Source organism: Taurulus bubalis (assembly GCF_910589615.1).
Source record: "Taurulus bubalis genome assembly, chromosome: 3".
NCBI classification, from domain to species: Eukaryota; Metazoa; Chordata; class Actinopteri; order Perciformes; family Cottidae; genus Taurulus; species Taurulus bubalis.
Window position 1 is genome coordinate 36,554,522 of NC_136591.1, and position 21,578 is coordinate 36,576,099.

General features: G+C 43.7%; 2 protein-coding genes across 2 annotated transcripts; both read left to right on the forward strand.

The window, feature by feature from the left end:
* The first annotated feature begins 1,059 nt into the window (after nt 1–1,059).
* Nucleotides 1,060–16,962, forward strand: btr12 (bloodthirsty-related gene family, member 12). Its single transcript, XM_079215818.1, has 14 exons — nt 1,060–1,099; nt 2,064–2,554; nt 3,528–3,719; nt 4,103–4,198; nt 5,856–6,089; nt 6,929–7,076; nt 7,799–7,825; nt 8,878–9,413; nt 12,574–13,533; nt 14,396–14,491; nt 14,580–14,810; nt 15,599–15,746; nt 15,852–15,878; nt 15,971–16,962. Exons 1-14 carry the CDS (start codon nt 1,093–1,095, stop codon nt 16,522–16,524), a joined length of 3,747 nt encoding a protein of 1,248 aa, XP_079071944.1. The 5' UTR covers nt 1,060–1,092; the 3' UTR covers nt 16,525–16,962.
* Nucleotides 16,963–17,581: 619 nt separating this feature from the next.
* Nucleotides 17,582–21,018, forward strand: LOC306733944 (E3 ubiquitin-protein ligase TRIM39-like). Its single transcript, XM_079215256.1, has 7 exons — nt 17,582–17,645; nt 17,894–18,474; nt 18,564–18,659; nt 18,737–18,970; nt 19,769–19,916; nt 19,999–20,025; nt 20,119–21,018. The coding sequence occupies exons 2-7, from the start codon at nt 17,896–17,898 to the stop codon at nt 20,634–20,636; spliced, it is 1,602 nt and encodes a 533-aa protein (XP_079071382.1). The 5' UTR covers nt 17,582–17,645; nt 17,894–17,895; the 3' UTR covers nt 20,637–21,018.
* Nucleotides 21,019–21,578: the final 560 nt, after the last annotated feature.

Consider the following 21,578-nt stretch of genomic DNA (forward strand, 5'->3'; position numbering starts at 1 on the left):
TAGTGGAGTCTAACTTCTTAGAAAACACTGACGGTCTGATGAGTGGAACGATGCTTGATGTAAACACGTTGAAAAAAAAGAATGATTAACTATGTTGTCGATAAAAATGATTTGATCCCTGCAGGCGATTTGATAAATTGAGCTGTCCTGTATCAGTGAACACATTAAAAAGCATAATTTATCACAGTAAAGTTGCAGGTTTGTCAGCCTTTACTTTTCAATTGGATGCTTTTTTTAAATTTTTTTTAAATTTTTTTTTTTTTTTACTTTTACACAAATACAACTGAAACCTAAAAGGAATTTTATTTTAGTTATTGTTGGAATGCGTGTGTAGTATTTTGTAAATATTCTGTGTTTGTATGGTTCCTGGTAGTTTGCAGTCATTTCACATGATCTATGGTGTTTGTTTAACCTTTTACTTGTTTCATCTGTGTCATTTTAAATATATTAAAAAAATGTATAAGATGTATTTTTTGTCAATCCAACCGTTTTAAAACACACACATAATAATACAGTTTATGGGAAATGTACAATTGGCAATCTAAAATGCATGAATATTACCAGATGAAGGTTTAGGGACTTCATACATAAATTAATCAACTGTATTTTCTTCAATTTATAAGTAAAATGAAGCTTCAGATAATCACAACTTATCCCAAAATAATTGTCTTTCACATCGGGACACTAATGCCATAAATAAGGTGAGTAAAAGGTCTAACAGAAACAGCAGAAACTAGACAACTGCAAGACCGTTTAGCTCACCTAAAACTGCTTATTTACACAAACAGCCATTGAGCGGTTTAAGAGACCAACTGATACTTTCCAGACGGGGAGAGACCTGGAGGGAACAGCACAGGACGTCCCGGTGTCAGGACTTTGCATATCTGCATCGCAGAGTTGTTGGAACCAGAGTGCGATAACAAAGGGAGGGCATGTGTGTGTGTGTGTGTGTGTGTGTGTGTGTCGGGTGTGTCACGCCGAGACTGGGAGGGCCCTTCAGGTTTCAGGAAGAGAGCAGCACCTGTTGCTGTGTGATTCAAAGCAAAGTGCGTGAAGTGAAGGACCGCAGTGTTTCACGTCAGAGAGGAAACCATGCAGGGTAAGTTCTACTTTACCTGTTCCTCCCAGTGAAGGCCTCTTCTTTTCCCTGTAGGACATGATGTGGTTGGTTGTTTTTGTTGTTTTCTGTGTATGCACAGTGGAAGAGTGGCAAAGTTATTCACATTTACAGTTGAGAGAACCTCAGTGTCAATTATTAATGCAAAATTACAGCGAAGCGATGCTTGTTGGGGCTCGGACAACATTGGATTTGACTTGACTTGGTTTGCACTCCTCAACCCCAAGGTCTATTTGCATCATTTAAAAAGCTATAATATACAGAAAACCCTTGTGAACATAGATAATACGTTGATATATGTATTAATTGTATATTAGTTCATGATAGTACACAGAAAAAAGAAAGAAAAACTATATATCGTAACTATATTAATGACCTTAAATGATGCTACACTAGCTGCTATGTTTACATGTATGTTGTTCTTTTGGGTTTCATGAAAAACGAGCCATTCAAGCCATGATTAAAGTCGCCTAAAGCAGTGGTGGTTTGGTGTACATTTCCAGTGGGAGTTGTGTTTTTCTTGTAAACCTGAAGCGTACGCTGCTGGGAGGTAGAAGGTCCTGAGTTTCTGCATTCCTCAGATAGTTTCTCACCTCTCTGCACACAGTGACGCCGTTGAAGCCACTTCCTGCTTGTGTGAACAGACTTTGTGTTCTCTGGCTTTGTTTCCCCACTCTTCTTTATGACCTCATTCTAGGAACTGTAGCCGATTGTAGCCACTGACCTTTGACCCTGTAGTCGGACACAAACACCACATATCCTCAGATCTCTCTCTCTAAATAACAAAGCGTTTTACTTGAAACACATCTACCGTTTGTCAGTGTCCCCGTTGTTTGTTGCCATTTTATCCGCACATAAAGTCCGTCGGTTTGTACGCGCAAAAAGATGTGAAATGTCTTTTAGTAAAAGTCTGATGTATCCTGCGTCTGCTGCGTCTTTCTCCCAGGCACAAGCTCTCCCGGAGGCCGTCTCCTCCACGAGGACCAGTTCACCTGCTCCATCTGCCTGGAGGTGTTCGTGGAGCCCATCTCCACGCCCTGCGGCCACAGCTTCTGCAAGGCCTGCCTGCAGGGCTACTGGAACCACAGCAAGAAGTTCCTCTGCCCCATGTGCAAGAAGAGCTACTCCAAGAGGCCCGAGATGAGCGTCAACCGGGTCCTGGCGGAAATCTCCACCCAGTTCCAGGGGCTGCTGCTGGCCGGAGGGGCCGTGGGAGCCATGGGAGCCGTGGGATCCGGCGGGGCCTCGCGGGGGTCCACGTTGAATCTCAGCTCAGACATGAGCCACGTGGGCTCCCCGGGGTCCGACAACGGGGAGTTCGCCCGGGCCGGGGAGGTTCCCTGTGACGCCTGCATCGGAAGGAAGGTGAAGGCCCTCAAGTCCTGTGTGAACTGCCTGGGGTCCTTCTGTGAGGTCCACCTCAGACATCATAGAAAGGTCAGTTTGCCTCTTCTTCAGAGATTCATGCAAGAAAATACGCATCTGTTTTCATTCTTTTTGGCATTATATTGTACAATTGTTCTTCCTTTATAACTATACTGTACTAATAATGTACTTTAGCCCCAATGGTTGACAGAATTCCCATCAAATTGACCTCAAAGTTAAATAAAACACCCCGTTTTTTTGTTAAACAAATGATTGTGGGGGATTATAGTATTAAATATGTCTTGCATTAGGTGTCATTGGATGTTTTAGCCACATGTCACACCCACACTTGCATGCAACACACACCTACCGGGAACTCAAGGCTCCTCCGTCACGGGAACATTCCAGAGCAGTTGGACAAGCCCTGAAGTTAACCCAATATCTGATAACATTTAGTTGAGCCCAGATCGGAACTACTGCCACATATGAGGTCATATTTAGTTGAGCCAAAAGGTGCACGCCTACACGCATCTCAAGAAAAGGTTACAGGACTGTAGTCACATCATATAACGTATTCTATGTTGATATATTTAAAGTATTCTAAGTGTTTTATATGCACTGAAAGTATCAAAACGCTCTAACCTTGGAGAAACCGTAAACTGCTGACCAATCAGAGCACACTGGGCTTTTTTTGGGGGGTTGGGCTTAAAGAGACAGGCGATAAGACAGCGACTCACACAGACAGTATTGGGAAGAAAAAAAGTTTTTGGGGAGCATTGAAGCATGTAAACATGTTCAAGTAGAAAGTATGAACCTGAAATGATGATATGTCTCCTTTAAAAAAACAATAACATGAGTTTACAGTGATTAAGGTGGAAGATTATGCCACAAGTGCTTTGCATACGATGCCAACACTCAAGATGCAGATCTATGACCGTGACCCTTTGGTGACTATCATCTTTATCTCGGAGCTTCCTGGTTCAGATACCCTGCTGCTGTACGCCTACACTACACTTGCCCTTTTTAAATCCCCGCTGCCTCCCAGGTGAAGTCCCTGATGTCTCATCGTCTGATCGAGCCCACGTTCCACCTGGAGGAGAAGATCTGCAAGAAGCACGAGCGCCTTCTGGAGGTCTACTGCCGCAGCGACCACACCGCCATCTGCACGGCCTGCGCCGAGTCCACGCACAAGTCCCACGACATCGCCACCGTGGACCACGAGTGGAAGAAGAAGATGGTGAGCTGCAGCCACACGTTAATAAGTAATGTCTTTTTTAAAGAGCAGTGAAATTATATGTATTTTTTTTTTATCATTTTCATCAAGTTTTTATGAAGCCTGTAAGGAAAGAAGTAACGTTTTTTATCATAGTGCAATATGCAACACATTAAGCACCACATTTAAGTCTTATTTTGATATCATTGGTTGCACATAAAAACATTTATGAAAAAAAAGGCAAAAAAAAGGAAAACGTGTTCACAACTCACTTTCTGATTGATTGGGCTCGATGTGAATAGTTTTGATTATAAATTCTGTTCGCTGACATCCTCAAGTACTGTCATGTCACTTTTCATGTCATAAAGCTGTCAATATTGATTTAAGTGTTTTTTCTTTTGTCGCAGAGTAATCTGAGCAAGAAGAAGTCAGAGGTCAAACATTTGATCAAGGAGAGAGCCAAGAAACTGGAGGAGATCAAACAATCCATCAAGGTCATCAAGGTGAGTCGTCTGAAGGCGAGAAGAAGAAGAAGAAGAAGATGAAGATGAAGAAGAAGAAGTAGTGAGTCCTAACTGTGCACGTGTGTTGTTGGAGCCCCGGACGTCAACACACAGCGTGTTTTGAAAGAGTTGGTGTCAATTTGCAGCTCTTTGAAGCACAAGATGAGTTGTTTCATCCACTGGATTAAATCCACATGAGTCCGTTTCAGGGGATAACTGGAAAAAATTCAACAAGTTTAAAGGATGAACCTCTTGATAACAATTTAAATGATATTATTGATCAAGATAATATATGTGTTATCACAGGAAGACACTGACTGACCAACATTTGAATGTTATTATCCGTCTTCTAGTTTTAGATTGAATTCTTTGTGCGTTTTAAACATGCGTGTTGTGTGTTTTTAAGGTGCGTTGATCTGTTGTGCTTTCCTTCTCCTCCTGCGTGTTAAATATTAGCTCAGTCTGCTCTCATAAAGCTTTATTTGCTCTGTGATCCGGGCACAAAGCACACAAAACGTGAGCGGGCCGATGCTCGAGGGCAGATCTGTTGAGTCTCGGCCACGTCTTCGTCTTCCAGCTTGTTTTTCTCGCGCGTCTCCAGACTCAGATCCACGTCTGAGGCCGTCAGACCGGTGCGACCGGCGTACGCCTCCACCTCTAATCTCCCACACCCCGTCTGTACCTAGACTCATGATAATAAACCCAACCTCCAGCACACGAGGCGACAACATGGACGACCACACTGCTTTTGTTCCTGTGAATAACAGCAGTGTGGTTGGCCAAAATGCCATTGAGGTTTTGAATGTAAGAATCATTTCCCAGGTTCAGTGCTGCTCTCTGTTTCCTGATTGGTGAGATTTGTATCTACTTGAAAATACAATGAGGTTTGAGTTACCAGAGGGTTAGATATCTGTGTGTGTGTGTGTGTGTGTTGACTGTACAAACACTCTGCACATGTGCGTGATGGACATAGAGATAAAGACAATAATCCCTCTTTGGATTCTTTTGAATTTTACATTTGAGTCATACATGTGAGTAAGAGAAAATAAGCTTGATAATAAGGAATAAAATGAAAAAACACAAACCTCTCTATACACTTTAATTACAGTTTAGTTGTGCCTCTTTGTTGGAGAATAGAAACATAGCTGGAAATTGGAGCGTAACATTGAAACCCATGCCGGGGAAGTTCCAGATGCAAAGCTTGCTGGTTTCCTATTGGCTGGGAGGAGACGTAACCCGTCAGTCCGGTTGTACGACGCTCAGGAAACAAGGTTTAAAAAAGAGCCGAGTCATGACTGAAACTGTAGCATCTCACAGGCTAATTAGTTGGACTCTTAATTGGTTTTTAATGTTTTTATTCTAAGCCTAACCCTGTTACGGATATGGGAACAAATGTAGGCCTCAAGGCGTGGAACGTTTATTTATATCACATCCTCAACAACAAGGCAATTCAAAGGGATTCATGCACGAGACTTAAATAAAGAAACACAAGGGGATATAAAAAGAGCCGAATAATACAACAGATTATGCACAGATGAAATTGAACATGATACAAAGGAGAGTATAAATAACTGTGGAGTTACAGCGAGTGAATTCATTTTGATTCCTAAAATAGTAGTAGCAATAAAAGTCTAAAAGTCTCCATGTGTGTCTGCAGGCCAGCTCTCAGAGGGAGCTGGAGGAGAGCTGGCAGGTGTACGCCGAGCTGCAGCGCCTGTTGGAGCAGAGCCAGGCGGAGCTGGTGGAGCTGATCGCCACCAGGCAGCGGGAGGCCGAGCGGCACGCTCAGGAACTGGCCCGGGGGTTAGAGAACGAGCTGAGCCAGCTGAGGAGGCGGAGCAACGAGCTGGAGGCCTTCACGCAGACGGCGGACAAAGTGGTCTTCCTGCAGGTGAACATATTCCAAATGTGGACACAATAATATATATGTTATACATGTAACAACAGATAATGACTCAAGGTATCAATACCAGCTGTTGCTTTTTATTTTGTCTTCCATAAATGCCCCACTTTTATCCCCACAGCTTGTGGTGATCAATATATAAAATCAAGACCACGACCCAAGTGTAATTTTAAAAATGCATGCTGGCATATTAAGTATTGCCTCATTATTCAGTCTTCCAGCGTGCAGCCTACATACACAACACACTTAATATGCATTGAGGACAGCGTGGGAGCTAATTAGTTAAATTCCCGAAGACGTACTGTAGCATATTCCACCTTAACTGGACTTTATTCTCCTATTAATACGGTTAAAACCGGACTGGATTGTGTATTTATGTTTCAAACATTCTGTTTTTCTTCCATCATTATTCAATCCACATCATTTCTACACTGCCAATTATCGGCTGCGGTTGCTAGGAGATTGGCAACGCAACATCAAAAGCCTCCACGAACACAGCAGCACAGCCAGCTGTTATGGAAGCCCCCCCTCGTGCATTTGCCCTGCACTGTTTATGGAGATAAAATGTTGATTTTTTTTTTTTTCCCTCTCATGAAAGACCCCTTTGAAGTTTTCCCAGAGAGAGAAAGCAGAGGCCACACATGTTCGCCAGAACAAAGTTGAGAGTATACGCAGACAAATACATCCCCTTTTCTGTAATTGTAGCTCCTGCCACTCTCCTTTTGATACATCTGCACTCTGTCTAGATAGTTTACCCCATAGAAATAATATTTCCCCTGAGGGGATCGTTCCATCTCGCTTAACCTTGCTCTCCCGTTTCCCCGCAGAACCTGACGTCGCTGACGCCCCCGCCCGAGCACACTGATTGGTCGGCGGTGAGCGTCAACACCGACCTCTACCTGGGAACCGTCCGCTCCTCCGTCAGCGGCCTCGTGGACAAGCTGCAGGAAGAGCTCAAGAGGCTGTACGGGAAAGGTGAGGGGGGTCACTGTGCCGAGGAATGAAATGGGGGAGGATAAAAAAAAGCAGGAATTTATCTGTGAGATGATAATAATATAATAAAAGAAACCCCTTTATTGAACAACGTCACTAAACTGTGGTTGTAAAAAGTTATCCTTTAAGCTTCATATCGAAGCGCTGATGCACTGGATTGCTTTGTGAGGTGTTCCTGTTATTTTGTCCATCCCCTGTATGACAAAAACGTCACGATGGATTCTTTTTTCTTGCACTCATTTGAGATGATTTGGAAAATAAAAAGTCTCCCAAACGCTCATAGTGAGATAGTGTGTGGCCTACTGTACGCCTCCGAAACAAGAGTAACATGTCAACAGCTTCTGGTGCCTTTTCCTGTGCGAAATCCAAATGTGGGTCACCGTACGAGCACTTTGAAATAGATAAGTGACTCATCGTTGAGTCCCCACACACACACACACACACACACACACACACACACACACACTCAAGATGGTCGGACAGATGGAGATGGTGTTGATGCCGCAGTTCACCACCGCCTGGAATCAATGGACAGCAGCACATGTCTGCAGCTCTGGAGGAGATCTCCATGTTTAACACGTGCCATCTGCTTTGACTCTTTAGAAGAATGCCTTGCTGACTCTCTCTCTCTCTCTCTGTCTCTCTCTCTCTCTCTCTCTCTCTCTCTCTCTCTCTCTCTCTCTCTCTCTCTCTCTCTCTCTCAGAGCTCCGGAAGCTCCAGAACTATTCAAGTGAGTGAGACTTTAATACATTTGATTTTACTGTAGAAGAAAGCAGACGTGTTTGACAGTTCTCCCAATAGTCCACGAGAGGGCGCCATTTCTTCACAACGCAGTCCAACTCAAACCAGCAGGTTTGGAGCCAGTTAAAGGGGGCAAAGTTCACTGGCACCATTATGCAGCGTATACTCGGTTAATTATTAAAAATACTTAACTTCACTCAATGAAAGCCAAACTTCGAACTTCAAATGTAGCAAATATAGTTACGATAAGAAAATACAACTTTTAATTTTTTTTTTTTTTTTTCATGAACAAATATACCAGTAACATATATATGAACTTATTATGTATGTTCCAAAGGGTTTGCTGTATAGTATACCTTTTTTTAAGTATTCAAATAGGCCTTGTGGTTGAGGAGATAATCTGCATTTGGGTATATTAACAGGGCTTGGTGCCATAAGGTTAAGTACTGTAGTACAGTCTTGAAGGTACTTTTACTTTACTTGAGTATAATCAATTCATGCTACGCTATACTTCTACTCCACTAGAGCAATTCAGATGAAATTACGACATCAAGTGTATTCTACAGCTGTAGTCGGATTACTTTTACATGAACAAAAAAGCATGATTCATTTTAAAAAATATGGTGAATCGTTATAGATTAAAGGTGTTTGCAGTTTAGCTACGTTATAATTCCCTAAAGGTAAAGGTCACTGTGGTGGCTGGGGGCGTGGTTAGGCTCAGCTGCAGAGGGGGAGGGGAGGGGAGGAGCGGCTCAGGGAACAGGTGCCGGGGATGAGGTCTAAGTGGCCTCAGCTGAAACTGATGAGGGGTTTGTATCTTTGGCCCTTTGTGAAGCTCAGTAGGGATGAAGCAGAGGGGAAGAGAGAGCAGAGGCACAGTCTGCCAGGACATGCATGTGACAATAAAAGCAGTTACAAACGTGATCTCAGGTGTCCTCGTGTCATTGGTGCTGGGGGGGAAGTAGCAGGAGCTTGTTACAGTCACTAAACTCCATGTATAAATACACGTCATTTATTTAATGCACCTCTTCGTCTGTCCAGGCGAGGTGATCCTGGACCCTGCCACGTCCCAGAGGCACCTGGCCGTGTCCGATGACGGCCGCCAGGTGCGATACGAAGAGCGCAAGGCCGTCCACGCCGAGGGCCCCAAGCGCTTCAGCCCCGCCCTCTTCGTCCTGGGCCGAGAGGGCCTCAGCTCCGGGCGCCACTACTGGGAGGTGGACCTGGGCCGCAAGACGGCCTGGACGCTGGGCATGGCCAGCGCCTCGGCCCGCCGCAAGGGCGAGATCAAGCTGAGCCCCGAGGGCGGGTACTGGTGCCTGTGGCTGAAGAACGGCGAGGTGAAAGCTCTGGCGGCGCTCCGCCTGTCTCTGCTGCTGCCGGCCCAGCCCAGCAAAGTGGGCGTCTTCCTGGATTACGAAGGAGGCCAGATTTCGTTCTACGACGTGAAGGCGCGTCTGCACCTCTACACCTTCGTGGACACCTTCACCGAGAGCCTGTACCCGATCTTCAGCCCGTGTCTCCAGCACGACGGGAAGAACTCGGCGCCGCTCATTATCTCCCCCGTGAAGCACACCTGAGACTTCTATGACATCTGTAGGGTCAACAGACAGGTGGTGCAAAGTGCTCATTTTGTCCTTTATCTGGTCTTTTAATACGATTCTTCTTTTTTCCGACTTTTCGCTTGCGAAGCACTTTACCTCAAACAACGTTCAATATGATGGAATTAAAACAAAAGCTCGTCGGTTTGCATATCGATACCGACCACTACAACACTCGTCACACTTTATGGGCGTGTGATTGGGTTTGCTCATGTAAAACCATGCCGGCTCAATACAGATCCTTTAAAGAGCAGTAGATGGATCTTTATTGACTGACGTATACAGAGAAATATTGGAAATTTGGTTTGCTAATAAAATAGCCAATATAATTCAGTCCTACTGTGCTTTCTTATCTCTAATTGTAAATAAAATAAACAGATGTCTTGATGTAAAAAGGACTAAATCTGACCTCTTCTGGTTCAGTTGGACTTTAAGGAGTTTAGAAGTTGAGTGATAATGTAATTCTGACACTTTCCTTACTGTGTACGTTTTTGTTCTCATGCTTTGGAGACTTTACAGATCAAAGGAAGTTAAATAGATGTAAATTTACCGTCTAGAGGGTTCGGTCGGCCTCGGGGACCAAATGAGAGATTTCTGTACATACAGTACTATAAAATATTTTGATAAATACTCAGATGTTTTTTTTGTGGGCATGAAGTATATGTTCTGTATTTATATATGAAATGTTTTCTTTTGTACTTTAAATCTGAATGTATTCATTAAAGATGATTAGTCACCAATAAATAAAAAATGTAACTTTCTTTTAAACTTATGTTGGATTCGTCTTTTAGCTTGAAGGATTCAGCTCCTGAACAGACTCTGAAGAAGCATTTAGAGGATTTCTTTGTCCTCTTTAAAGGCTCAATGAGAAGGATTTCCAATCATAATGTATGACCCACTAGAAGTGTGTGTCTGTGTCTGCAGAGACCCTCGTGCTCTAATAGTATTTATGTGTTCTGGACGTGTCTGGGATTAAATATCTATAAAAACGTAGCGGCCCGGTCCCAGATCGTAAGTATGCATCCAAGTGGAAGCGTTGGAACAGCAACAGGAAACCCGGCCAACACGTCAACATATTGAGGCGGAGCGCCAAGTGAACAAAGGTCGTTTCAAAATGAGCGGTGACCTGAGGTCGGCTTTCAACCCGCTGGCGAGCGCCGTAGCTTTAACTGCGGTCAGGCGGCGTGCAGCCGGGGAGGCGGGGCCAACTTTGAATTTTATGTCACAAACCGACAAATCTTTCTTATTCTGCCTTTTTAAGATGGACTAATCAACATGTTTATGCTAACATGCTAAGCTAAGATGCTAAATACATTGTAATGTCTATTTTCCTGCCTATCCTGCCTAGATAGGTGGGTTCCAGTCGGCTACTCATCAATCCATATAGCAAGCAAACTAATGAATAATTTTATATTTTAAATATGAAGTTAAGTGAGAATAGTTTTTTAATGGTAGAATAAATAGATACAGAGCAAGAAAGTGCCAGTGTTTATGTCACTAATTTGTGATTTTTGTGAACCTCCAAACCGATTATGGCTAATAATTTGCCCAATTCCTGCATGAGGACACAATATTGGAACTATTATGGCGCCTTTAAAAAAACTAATACAATCCATAAAAGATCAACACTGACTTTCAACTCTTAACAGAAGTCAAACTTCGGCTTCATCCACTTGGATCTTCTTCTGTTGTGACCAGCGGCCTGCTGGTGATCTGCAAAGGGAAAGCCAGTCCTCCTGCGAGGGCCAGGGGTATAAATCTGTATCTGGGGTAAAAGGAGGGGGAGGGAGGGGGTATATTTAGGGTCTTAGGTGTGTGTGTGTGTGTGTTGGAGGTGGCAGTGCTTACAGCCGGTCTCATGTATCAGTGCACAGCGGAGCATTGAGGCAGCTGCTCTCTGGTGAGTCTCTGCTTTTCTGTGGTCTCTTCGTCCTCTCCGGAGTTTTCATATCTCTTCCATCACATCTGCTTCTCTGTGCACCCGCAGGTCTCCCAGGGGAGTGTTGTTTGTATTTTATTCATTACAGTTTGGCTGCTTAATAGCTGTGACCTGAGTAAAACGTTTTTTTTAATATAGTTTTTATGTTAAACAAAAAATAATTTTGTATCCATTGAGGCATGCTATGTGTGTGTGTGTCACAATACTCCTGATTACAGTTCAGAGCAGAGGAAATCGCTGACTAGGCAATATTTTTGGAGCGATGTTAATCCCGTCTGCTTCGAGGCCTCAAGCGGAGAGCTGCTTGAGTTTAAAGTCAGACTCACTGACACGCTGCCTTCAAACTAATCAAACAAACACGATATATTTAGCTCCAGTTCAAGGAAAGACGCATATGGCAACGCAAAAGCAATCGTGGAGGCCAATATTATCAGTTTATCACAAATATATGTAAGTCGGCCGATATCAATATTTGTCGTAAATGCCCAAACCCAGAGTTGCTATTACACAGTGTTTCCACCAGAGAGCACTGAAGTTTAATTGTCTACTTTTAAATCATCCTAAATTGTTTGCTTATGTCATGTGCCTATATAAAAAATTAATATCAATATATATAAATATGTATTTATGTATATATATTTATATATACATAAATGTGTATATACATTTATTTATATATATATACATAAATACATATTTATATATACTGATATTTACTGTATATATATCAGGAATCGGTTCGGCTCAAATAAGCTATGGTATAGTTATTAAGTTGACTAAATTTCAGACACAAATGTAATTCATTAAAAAAAAAGCATTACAAAAGCATAAATATATATTAAAAAAAAGGAAAATAAGACAATTCAGAAAGTAGAGTGAGAACAAAACTTAATTATTAATAGAAGTAGGATATATTCAATGCAACATCTTTAAATGGCCTCAGAGGAAGCAGTGCCAAACAGAAAATACATTAATTAAAACAAATATGAACAACACTCACCGAAGACTCTCAAGGGCTCATTTATTGCACACAAAAAAGTCAAATGAAATGTATACTGACACTATATTCCCATCATTTGGCTTGAATGTGTAACGATAAATGAGTCCTGTCTCGCTTTGCTTAGTAGACTTGCATGAACATGACCCAGAATAAAGTCACAGAGCCATCTAACCTGAGCGACCTCACCATCACAGCAGGTTCGATGCCCCTCTTGCGCTGAAAAAATGACCCTGCCTCTCCGCCGTGCAGGAATGGCCACCGGGAACCTTTCCGAAGAGCAAGTGCACTGCTCCATCTGTCTGGACGTCTTCACCAACCCCGTGTCCATCCCCTGCGGACACAACTTCTGCCAGTGCTGCATCCTGGGATACTGGAAAACCAGCCCTTTGTACCAGTGCCCCATGTGTAAAAAGTCCTTCCACAAAAGGCCCGACATCAGCATCAACACGGTCCTGAGGGAGATCGCGGAGCAGTTCAAGGAGATCAGGGTCAGGAGTGAGGAAGAGAGGAAGGCCAGCGAGGAGGAGGAAGACGACAGCGAGAGGAAGTGGACGATGGAGAGACGGAAGAAGGAGGATGAGGAGTGGCTTTTGGAGAAAGATCAGAAGAAGCATCTTCTGGAGGAGCTGAAGCAGAAGCAGGAGGAGGAGAGGAGGAAGAGAGAGAAGAGGCCTCTCCCGGAGGAGCTACCCCCTCTGATCCCCTCTGTGTCAGCACCCAAAGGTTCTTCTCCTCCAGCACCCCGAGCCACGGCCCGGGAGCCGCCGCCGCCGCCACAGACCTCACCTCAAGTCCCCTCTTCTTCATCTCCCCAAGCCTCGCCACCGCCTCCCTCCCCTTCCCCCCCGCCTCCCTCCTGGGAGGAGGTCCTGTGCGACGTCTGCCTGGGCGACGGCAGGCCCAAGGCCGTCAAATCCTGCCTGGTGTGCCTCACCTCCTACTGCGAGGAGCACCTGAAGTCGCACGCCGCCCGGTTCACCAAGCACAAGCTGATCGAGCCGGTGGCCAACATGGAGGACCGGATGTGTCCGAAGCACGAGCGGCTCCTGGAGCTGTTCTGCAAGAAGGACCAGACCTGTGTGTGCGTGCTGTGCACGGAGACGGACCACCGGGCGCACTACACCGTCCCCGTGGAGCGGGAATGCATGGAGAAAAAGGTGAGACGGAGAACAAATAATAATAATCTAGATGTTTGATGCATTGGTTGGAGTCAAAAGAACATTTGAATAGTGAAATTTCCACTGAAAGTGTTATCATAAGTGATAACAAAGAGCTTTTAATGAAAACCTATTGTGCACCTATTAAACAATATATGCCAAAACAATGAACAAGGTATTTGTATTATGTCAAAAAATCCAATCAGTCTTCTCTTCCTGTATAGAACAAAATGTGACGTTACCCAACGCCGCCCAATTTCAACCAATAAAATCATAAAATCCATCAATGAATCATCCATTAATCAATCTGCACCGTCATGCCACATGGGAGGTGTGTGTGTGTTGCCCTACATTCTAAGCCCGCCCACTTTTTAGCGGCCCAATCAAATCGCTTCATTTCAATCCCTCTGATGACTTTGTGCCAGGAAGAAGCTTCCATTTCACTGGGATTTTAAATACAAGGATTATAAAAAAAGAACAATTCAAATGCAGAAACACGGATATTCAAGAGGTTTCTTTGTGGTAGAAAGAAGCCCAGGGGACACTTGAACTAAGTAGGACATGTCAACATGTGTGTGCTTCATCACAGTCATTTCATTTAGTTTACAGCTCAGTGATCAATAATTGATTGCATTTTTCCAGGAACTTGCCCAACACTGGTTACATCATGCAGCCTCGGCCTTCAACTTGAATCTATAAACCTTCTTTTTTATTATGTTTTAATCAGAGGAGGTTTACCTGTTGTCTTATATTCATATCATAAAGCTTTTGACTCTTAAACCAGCACGAGAATGGTGACTGTCGTGTGTGTGTGTGTGTGTGTGTGCCGTCGGCCTTGATCGTGTGACATCATGTTGTGCAGGCGCAGCTGAAGAGGACAGAAATAGACGTGCAGCAGATGATCCAGGACCGAGTGAGAAAGGTGGAGCAGATCAAACTCTCTGTGGAACAAAACAAAGTGAGCGACGGCGTGCAGCCACGTTAAGAAATGTAAATGCACCACGTGGTTTTGGTTCAACACAGTATTTTTGACCGTGTTCATTCAGGCCAGCGCCCAGAGAGAGGTGGAGGAAAGCACGCAGGTGGTGGAGGAGCTGGTGCGCTCCATCCAGAGGACTCAGGCCGAGCTGGTTCTGGCCATCGAGGAGAAGCAGCGGCAGACGGAGCGCTGGGCCGAGGGCCTCGTGGCCGAGCTGCAGCGCGAGATCAAGGCGCTGAAGAGGAGGAACGCAGACTTTGAGAACGTGGCTCGGAGCGACCACATTCACTTCTTGAAGGCGAGAGAGCATGTTTTGTTTTTGTAGAGCATTTTTAAGTTCAATATCTCTTTTTCATGCTCAGGGGAACATTTTCTGTGAAGGTTTCCCTGATGAAGAGCAGAGTTTTCATTCTAGCTTTTCATTGAAAAGACTTCTTTTTGTATTGTTTTGCCCTCTTCCTGTACAGCATGAATTAATTAATTTTGGAAAGTTACACCTTTATTACCTCAAACTAGACAAGAAAATAAAATGGGTGGTTTAAGTGATTGAAGAGGATCGGTACAACATGTATATTCTTAATACTCATTTCCTGCTGTACATTTTTTATTTTTTATTAATTCAATAAAAATAAAAATGTAAATTAATAATACAAAATAATAGTAATCCAAAAAAAGAGAATAGCAACAACATTTGATTAAATACAAAATAAAAATAATATCTTAAAATGTATTAGATGTTCAAATCCGAATAGTTTAAGTGATTGAAGAGGATCGGTACAACATTTATATTCTTAATAATAATTATTAATAATTACATTTCAAAAAACTAATTTAAAAACATATTATAATAATACAAAATACTAATAATACTAATAATACAAATAATACAAAAACAGAGAATAACAACAACATTTGATTAAATACAAATACAAAATAAAACAAAAAATATCTTAATATGTACGAGATGTTCAAATCAGAAGTAGTTTAAGTGATTGAAGAGGATCGGTACAACATGTATATTCGTAATACTCATTTCCTGCTGTTGTGTCAACTAACTGGTTTCTAATGTGCTGCATCTCTCCCTAGAGCTTCCCAGCCCTTAGCACTCCCCCATCTGTCAAAGACTGGTCTGAGACCAGCGTTCCCACTGACATATGTGTCGGCATGATCAGGAGGTCCATGTCCAAACTGGAGGCTACGCTTCATGAAATGATCGGCAAACTGGCTGAAAGCGGTAAGAGCTCCTTTATCGTTCCAACATTTGATTTTCAATTGAGAGCATCACCAGAATAAGCTAAACAATAATTTGACCTTTTTTGTTTTGTTGTTTCTTTGACAGAGATCAAGAAGATTCAGAAATATACAGGTACACTTTTTGTGTGTATTTGTTTTGATATTTGTATCATCTTGAACCTCTTCAGCAAACTAAATCCCCCATCGTGTCTCGTGTCTCGGCAGTGGACGTCACTCTGGACCCGGACTCGGCCAACCCCTGGCTGCAGCTTTCCCAGGACCGGCACCAGGTGAGACACCTGGGCGCGTGGCAGGACCTCCCGGACCGCCCGGACCGCTTCGACACGGTGGTCATCGTCCTGGGCCGCGAGGGCTTCGCCTCGGGGAGACACTACTGGGAGGTCCAGGTGGGGGACAAGGACGACTGGTACATGGGCGTGGCCAGGTCGACCGTCAACAGAAAGGGCCGGATCTCCGTGAGCACCGCGCAGGGCTACTGGGCTCTGGCCATGAAGAAAGGCCAGGGGTACCGGGCGTCGACGACCCCGCCCGCGCTGCTCGCCCTCGAGCCCAAGCCCAAGCGAGTGGGCGTGTACGTGGACTACGAGGAGGGACAGGTGTCCTTCTACGACGTGAAGGCCCTGACCCACATCTACACGTTCAAGGACACGTTCACGGAGAAGATCTTGCCGTTCTTCTACCTGTACTGCTGCGACAAAGCCTCCGATACCATCGTGATTTGCCCGGTGAACGAGAAAAGTCTGATCAAGCAAAGCTAAGGACGAGTTTGACAGTATAAAGAGCACAAAACACTTTTATTTTGTTGTAGCCAAACAATCCTTTATGTATATCTATCTGCATAGTGTAGCTCAACAAATATATTAACGGTACAGTTATGTATTTAGATCAGCTCGTGGAAGCCTTAAAGGGATAGTTCAACATTTTGGGTCTTTATGCTAAGCTAACCATATGCTAACCACCAGGCGTGTCAGTGGTTTTTTAGTGGTCTCGTATAACTCTGAGCAAGAACACAAACACGCGCATTCCCAAAAATTAACTAATCCTCTGAATGCATGACATTTCAAACCATCCAAAAATAAATTGTGGTTTCTAGATCTCTGATTTCATGATTGCATGTTGACATTTAGTTAAGTGTGATTAATGCTGCAAAGGTTGTACGCTGAGGAGAAGTGTGTTCGTGATTCAGAACAATAAATGGTTACTCAAATATTCCCAATGTTATGATGTTGGTTTGTTTGGTCTCCTGTTTTATTGTGAAGTCCTTGTCTTGTGTATCCTGTGTTCCCTGCACTTCCTGCACCTGTGATTGTCCAGGATTGTCTGTCTGCCTTGTCCCTGATTGTGTATTCCCTGCACCTGTGCTGCCCTAATTGTTTCCACCTGTGCCTCGTTACCTTCCTCTTGTATTTAAACCCTGTTTGTCTCCTGTCCCCTTGTTGGGTTGTACTGTGTGTCACCGCGTGGCCTCTGGCCGGTCCTCTATCCCTGTGAGTAGTCTGTCAACCTCTCGGTTAGTGTTTTTTGATTTGATTTTTGATTGTTATGTCTGTCAACCTCAGTTTTGAGTTGGTGTGTTTTGAAGCCTGACCTGAGTTTTGATTTGGACGATACATTTACTTTAAACTGTTGCAATGGCTTTTGGGTACCAGAACCTGACACCCAAATGTCACTTATTCAGGCTTCATGGACTTTTCAAAAAACACTGTAGGTTTCATTTCAGTAAAATTACGTCACTTGATCACGCCCACTCGTCTCGGGCTGATGACGAGTATCGGAAGGTTTGTGGTGCCATAATTACAGCGATTGATCGAGGGAACGATCGAGCTTCCGAGAGACAGATTAGGCCTCTGGGATATACACAAGAACTACGGAAAATCAGGTGATTAACTTTTTTGCTTGTAAAATGGAGAACTGTCAGAATGGTATGCAGGATCAAGATGTGCAAGATGATTCCCGTGAAAATGACTCATCGGGCGGGTCAGGATTCGTGGTGGAAACAGCCTAAAGATACACCTGACTCAAAAGACTAATCAAACATTTTGATTCTTCCCTCCCCCATTTGTGTGCGTGTATTCATTAAAGATGAATAACAGATTTCTAAAGGATATTAATCACATTCTCCCACAGATATGTCGTCATTCAGTGTTTTTGCGTCATTGCCAGAGGATCACTTCCAGTGCCCGATCTGTGTGAAGGTATTCAGCGACCCGGTCACGACACCTTGTGGTCACAACTTCTGCATGAGCTGCCTCAGCGAGCAGTGGGACAAGAGCGACTCATGCAGCTGCCCGACGTGTAACAAGAGATTCCACGTCAGGCCGGAGATGTCCACAAACGCGATCGTCCAGGAGATTTCCGTCCAGATAAAGAGGAGGAAAGTGGAGATGCCCGACGGTGCCGACGCGCCGGGGCAGGTGAAGTGCGACGTGTGCGCAGAAATGAAGTTCAAGGCGCTGAAGTCGTGCCTCGTGTGTCTGACGTCGTACTGCGAAGCCCACCTGGAGCCCCACCGACGAGTTCCCTCCCTGATGAGGCACAAGCTGGTCGACCCGCTGGAGAACCTGGAGGAGAGGATGTGCGAGAAGCACCAGAGGATCCTGGAGCTTTTCTGCAGGGACGAACGGGTGTGCATCTGTCTGCTGTGCAGCGGGACGGACCACAAGGGCCACGATGTGGTGCCCGTTGATGAAGAGGGGGCTCAACAGAAGGTAAGTGAGTCTCTTTTGTTAAATGTCTGAAATATATGAAGGACCGGCTGGTTCAATCACACGTTTTGTCTTGAAATTCTATAATTTAGGAAAACGTTGAGTCCCAGAAAGCAAAGATCAACTTGATGATTGAGGAGAGGATGGAAAAGATGAAGGAATTCACAGACGCTACGGGAATGCGCAGAGTGAGTGCTTTGGGGAAATGTTGCAGATTGTACACATTTATATAAGTATGTTCTCAAGATTTTTATGTTCTTTATAGGAAAAAGCTAATAGAGAGATTGCCGAAAGTGAAAAGCTCTTCAATACTCTGCTGGATCGCGTTCAAGTGGCAGGAATTACGCTAAAAGCAAATATCAATGAGAAGCTCGTCGAATCACAAGAGAAAGACGCGGCGATGATGGAAGAGCTGCAGGACGAGGTCGCCCAGCTGCAGAGGAGGCACTCGGAGCTGGAGGAGCTCTCTCAAAGTGACGACCACCTCCAACTCCTGCAGGCTAGTTAACGCTCACATTATCTTTCTCCCTTTCTGAGTCTCTTTGCTCCCACGCAAACGCTACTTTAAGATGAGATGTACGGCAGAGAGTTGGAGGATAGATCAAGGGGCCACGCAGTATTTTAACATTGTAATACATGATGCCCCCATCACAAGAGAATAAATTGTGGTTTCTAGATCTGAGGTGAAGGAGCAAATCTATTTGAGGGTCATGAAGATAAAGTAGGTGAAATGATGGGCACCTCTGAAATAAAATGTCAATGAAAGACATGTCTAGCATATTCCAGCCCTGCTGAGCTTAAAAACATATGAGGAATATGTATTTTTACTAGTTGTTGACTTTAGTTTCTACTGTTTTTTTTAATATGTGCATGAGAACAGGTGCCTGGAAACACACTGTCGGTTGACCAGAAATATGACCTATTCATTCAAATATTTTTTTCATGTTAGGAAAGTAATCCAATTATGTATTGAAAGAGACTCTATGTTTACATGCACAATTTTTTTTTTTTACCTTATTCCAAAAATAAACAAATAAATTCCTCCGAAGCTGATGACAAGGCTAATACACAAATTTACACTGCAGTAAAAGCCTCAATTGAGATGCATATTCTGAATGTGCTGTATATATCCAAAGAATGCTCCGAAAAGCAGAATGTTTTAGTATTATGGTGCATGTAAACGTAGTCAGTGGGAAAGTGTTAAACAGGACTACAATAACATATCTGGCCTTACTGGTTGGCTTTAAAAAAGTAAATGTAGCGTTTTGCCTCATATGTTTGTGAATCATCATCCAAGACTCTGCAGGCCCTGAGCACCATATCAGACGGCAAGGACTGGTCCAAGATCAGAGTTTACTCGGACCTGTGTGTGCAGACGCTGAGGACAGCCATGACTCATCTTGTGCACGCGTTCCAATCAGAACTGACAACTTTGACAGACACGGGTAAACACCTGCTGCATATTATCCCATATCAGTGAAGATGTCTCTTTTATGAGTTATAACTCTGTGTTTTGACTTCTGACAGAACTGACCAGGATGAAACAACACAAAGGTGAGATCACACATTTAATTAACTTTTCTTGTTGATTGAATTGCCTTATTATTGCTGAAGACGAGAGCTTTAAACTAAACTTTATGTCCTCAGTGTCGGTCACCTTTGACCCAGCCACGGCTGGTTGCTTCCTTGTGGTGTCTGACTCGGGAAAATGTTTGAAGTACAACAAAACTGCGACGCCCTCGTCTTCTGACGACTCCAAGAGGTTCCACCGCCCCATGGTTTTTGGGACGGAGGGCTTCACCTCTGGGCGTCACTACTGGGAAGTCAAAGTGGGCCTGAGAAACAACTGGGCCATCGGTGTTGCAGAGGAGACAGTAGACAGAAAAGGGAGCGTCACAGAGAAAAGAGAAAATGGCTTCTTTGCCATCGGAAAGATCGGTTTCGATTATAAAGTTCTATGTACCCCTTACACGGTCGTTCACCTGTGTCTCAGGCCAAGACATATAGGAGTCTATGTGGACTGCAATGAAGGCAGAGTCTCTTTCTATGACGTGGATCGGCAATTTCACATTTACTCCTTCACAGGAGAGTCTTTCACAGAGAAGCTGTTCCCGTACTTTTATCTGTACAGCTGGGCCAAGAAATCGGAGCCTTTAGTATTATGATCATGCAAGATTACGCATCTTACCGCCCTCATCCACTCCCTCCAACTAGCTAAAGAATAACTGACAAGTTTAAAAGGTGCCATGAGGTCAGAACTCACAACTCCACTCGGATTAAACCATTCAAAACCAACCACAGGTCCTTAAAGACATATTGTCGAATAATCCGATCCGGTTGTTTCCTACAGTAGTTTATTCATTCATTAGTCTGTGCATGTTACATAAATCGGATTATGTCATTAAAATTATTGCAAAGGACTCTTTATCAGGTGACGGTATAAATCAACTACAGTTTAACTGATTTTTACAATGCAAGTTGTCTCTCATTTGAATATTCTATAATGACTTCCTTCATTTGAATAAAGGTGCAATAAGGTATTTGCATTATCACAGAAATAAACATATTTAACGTTTTTTTGTTGCCCTTTTTTGGAGCTGCGGCTGATTTGTTGAGGAAACGTCTCCTGTTTATCAGGTGTGCATGAGTTTATGAGTGTGTGGGAAATGAGAGTCCAACAGGGCCACCCTCCTTCCCAGCAGTGATGGGTGTGTCTGAACCTACACACCGGAGGATCAGCCGATAAGAGTGCAACAGTACACAGTTAGCGCCTCAGGAAAGACAAGCTGCTAGTTGCTCAAGAGAGGTATGTGCGTTTTATATTTCTCTTTAAACATTCGAGTATTTAAAAGTTTTGCTCAGATTTTTGACAAATTGAAGTGACAAGCTGCGTGCCGATCAATAAACTTTACGTTGTTTATAGGTCATGTAAATTACGAATGAGTCCATTTCACTTCGAGCCAGTTTAGACTGACGCCTCAAATTATAAATCCACAAACATGTTTGTACTATAAATGCTTTTACTGTATGTAGCAGTCAACTAATTTAATCTTTAATTAAATCTTTACCAGTATCTCGATTGGCCAGGAGATGTGCAATAGTTTTAT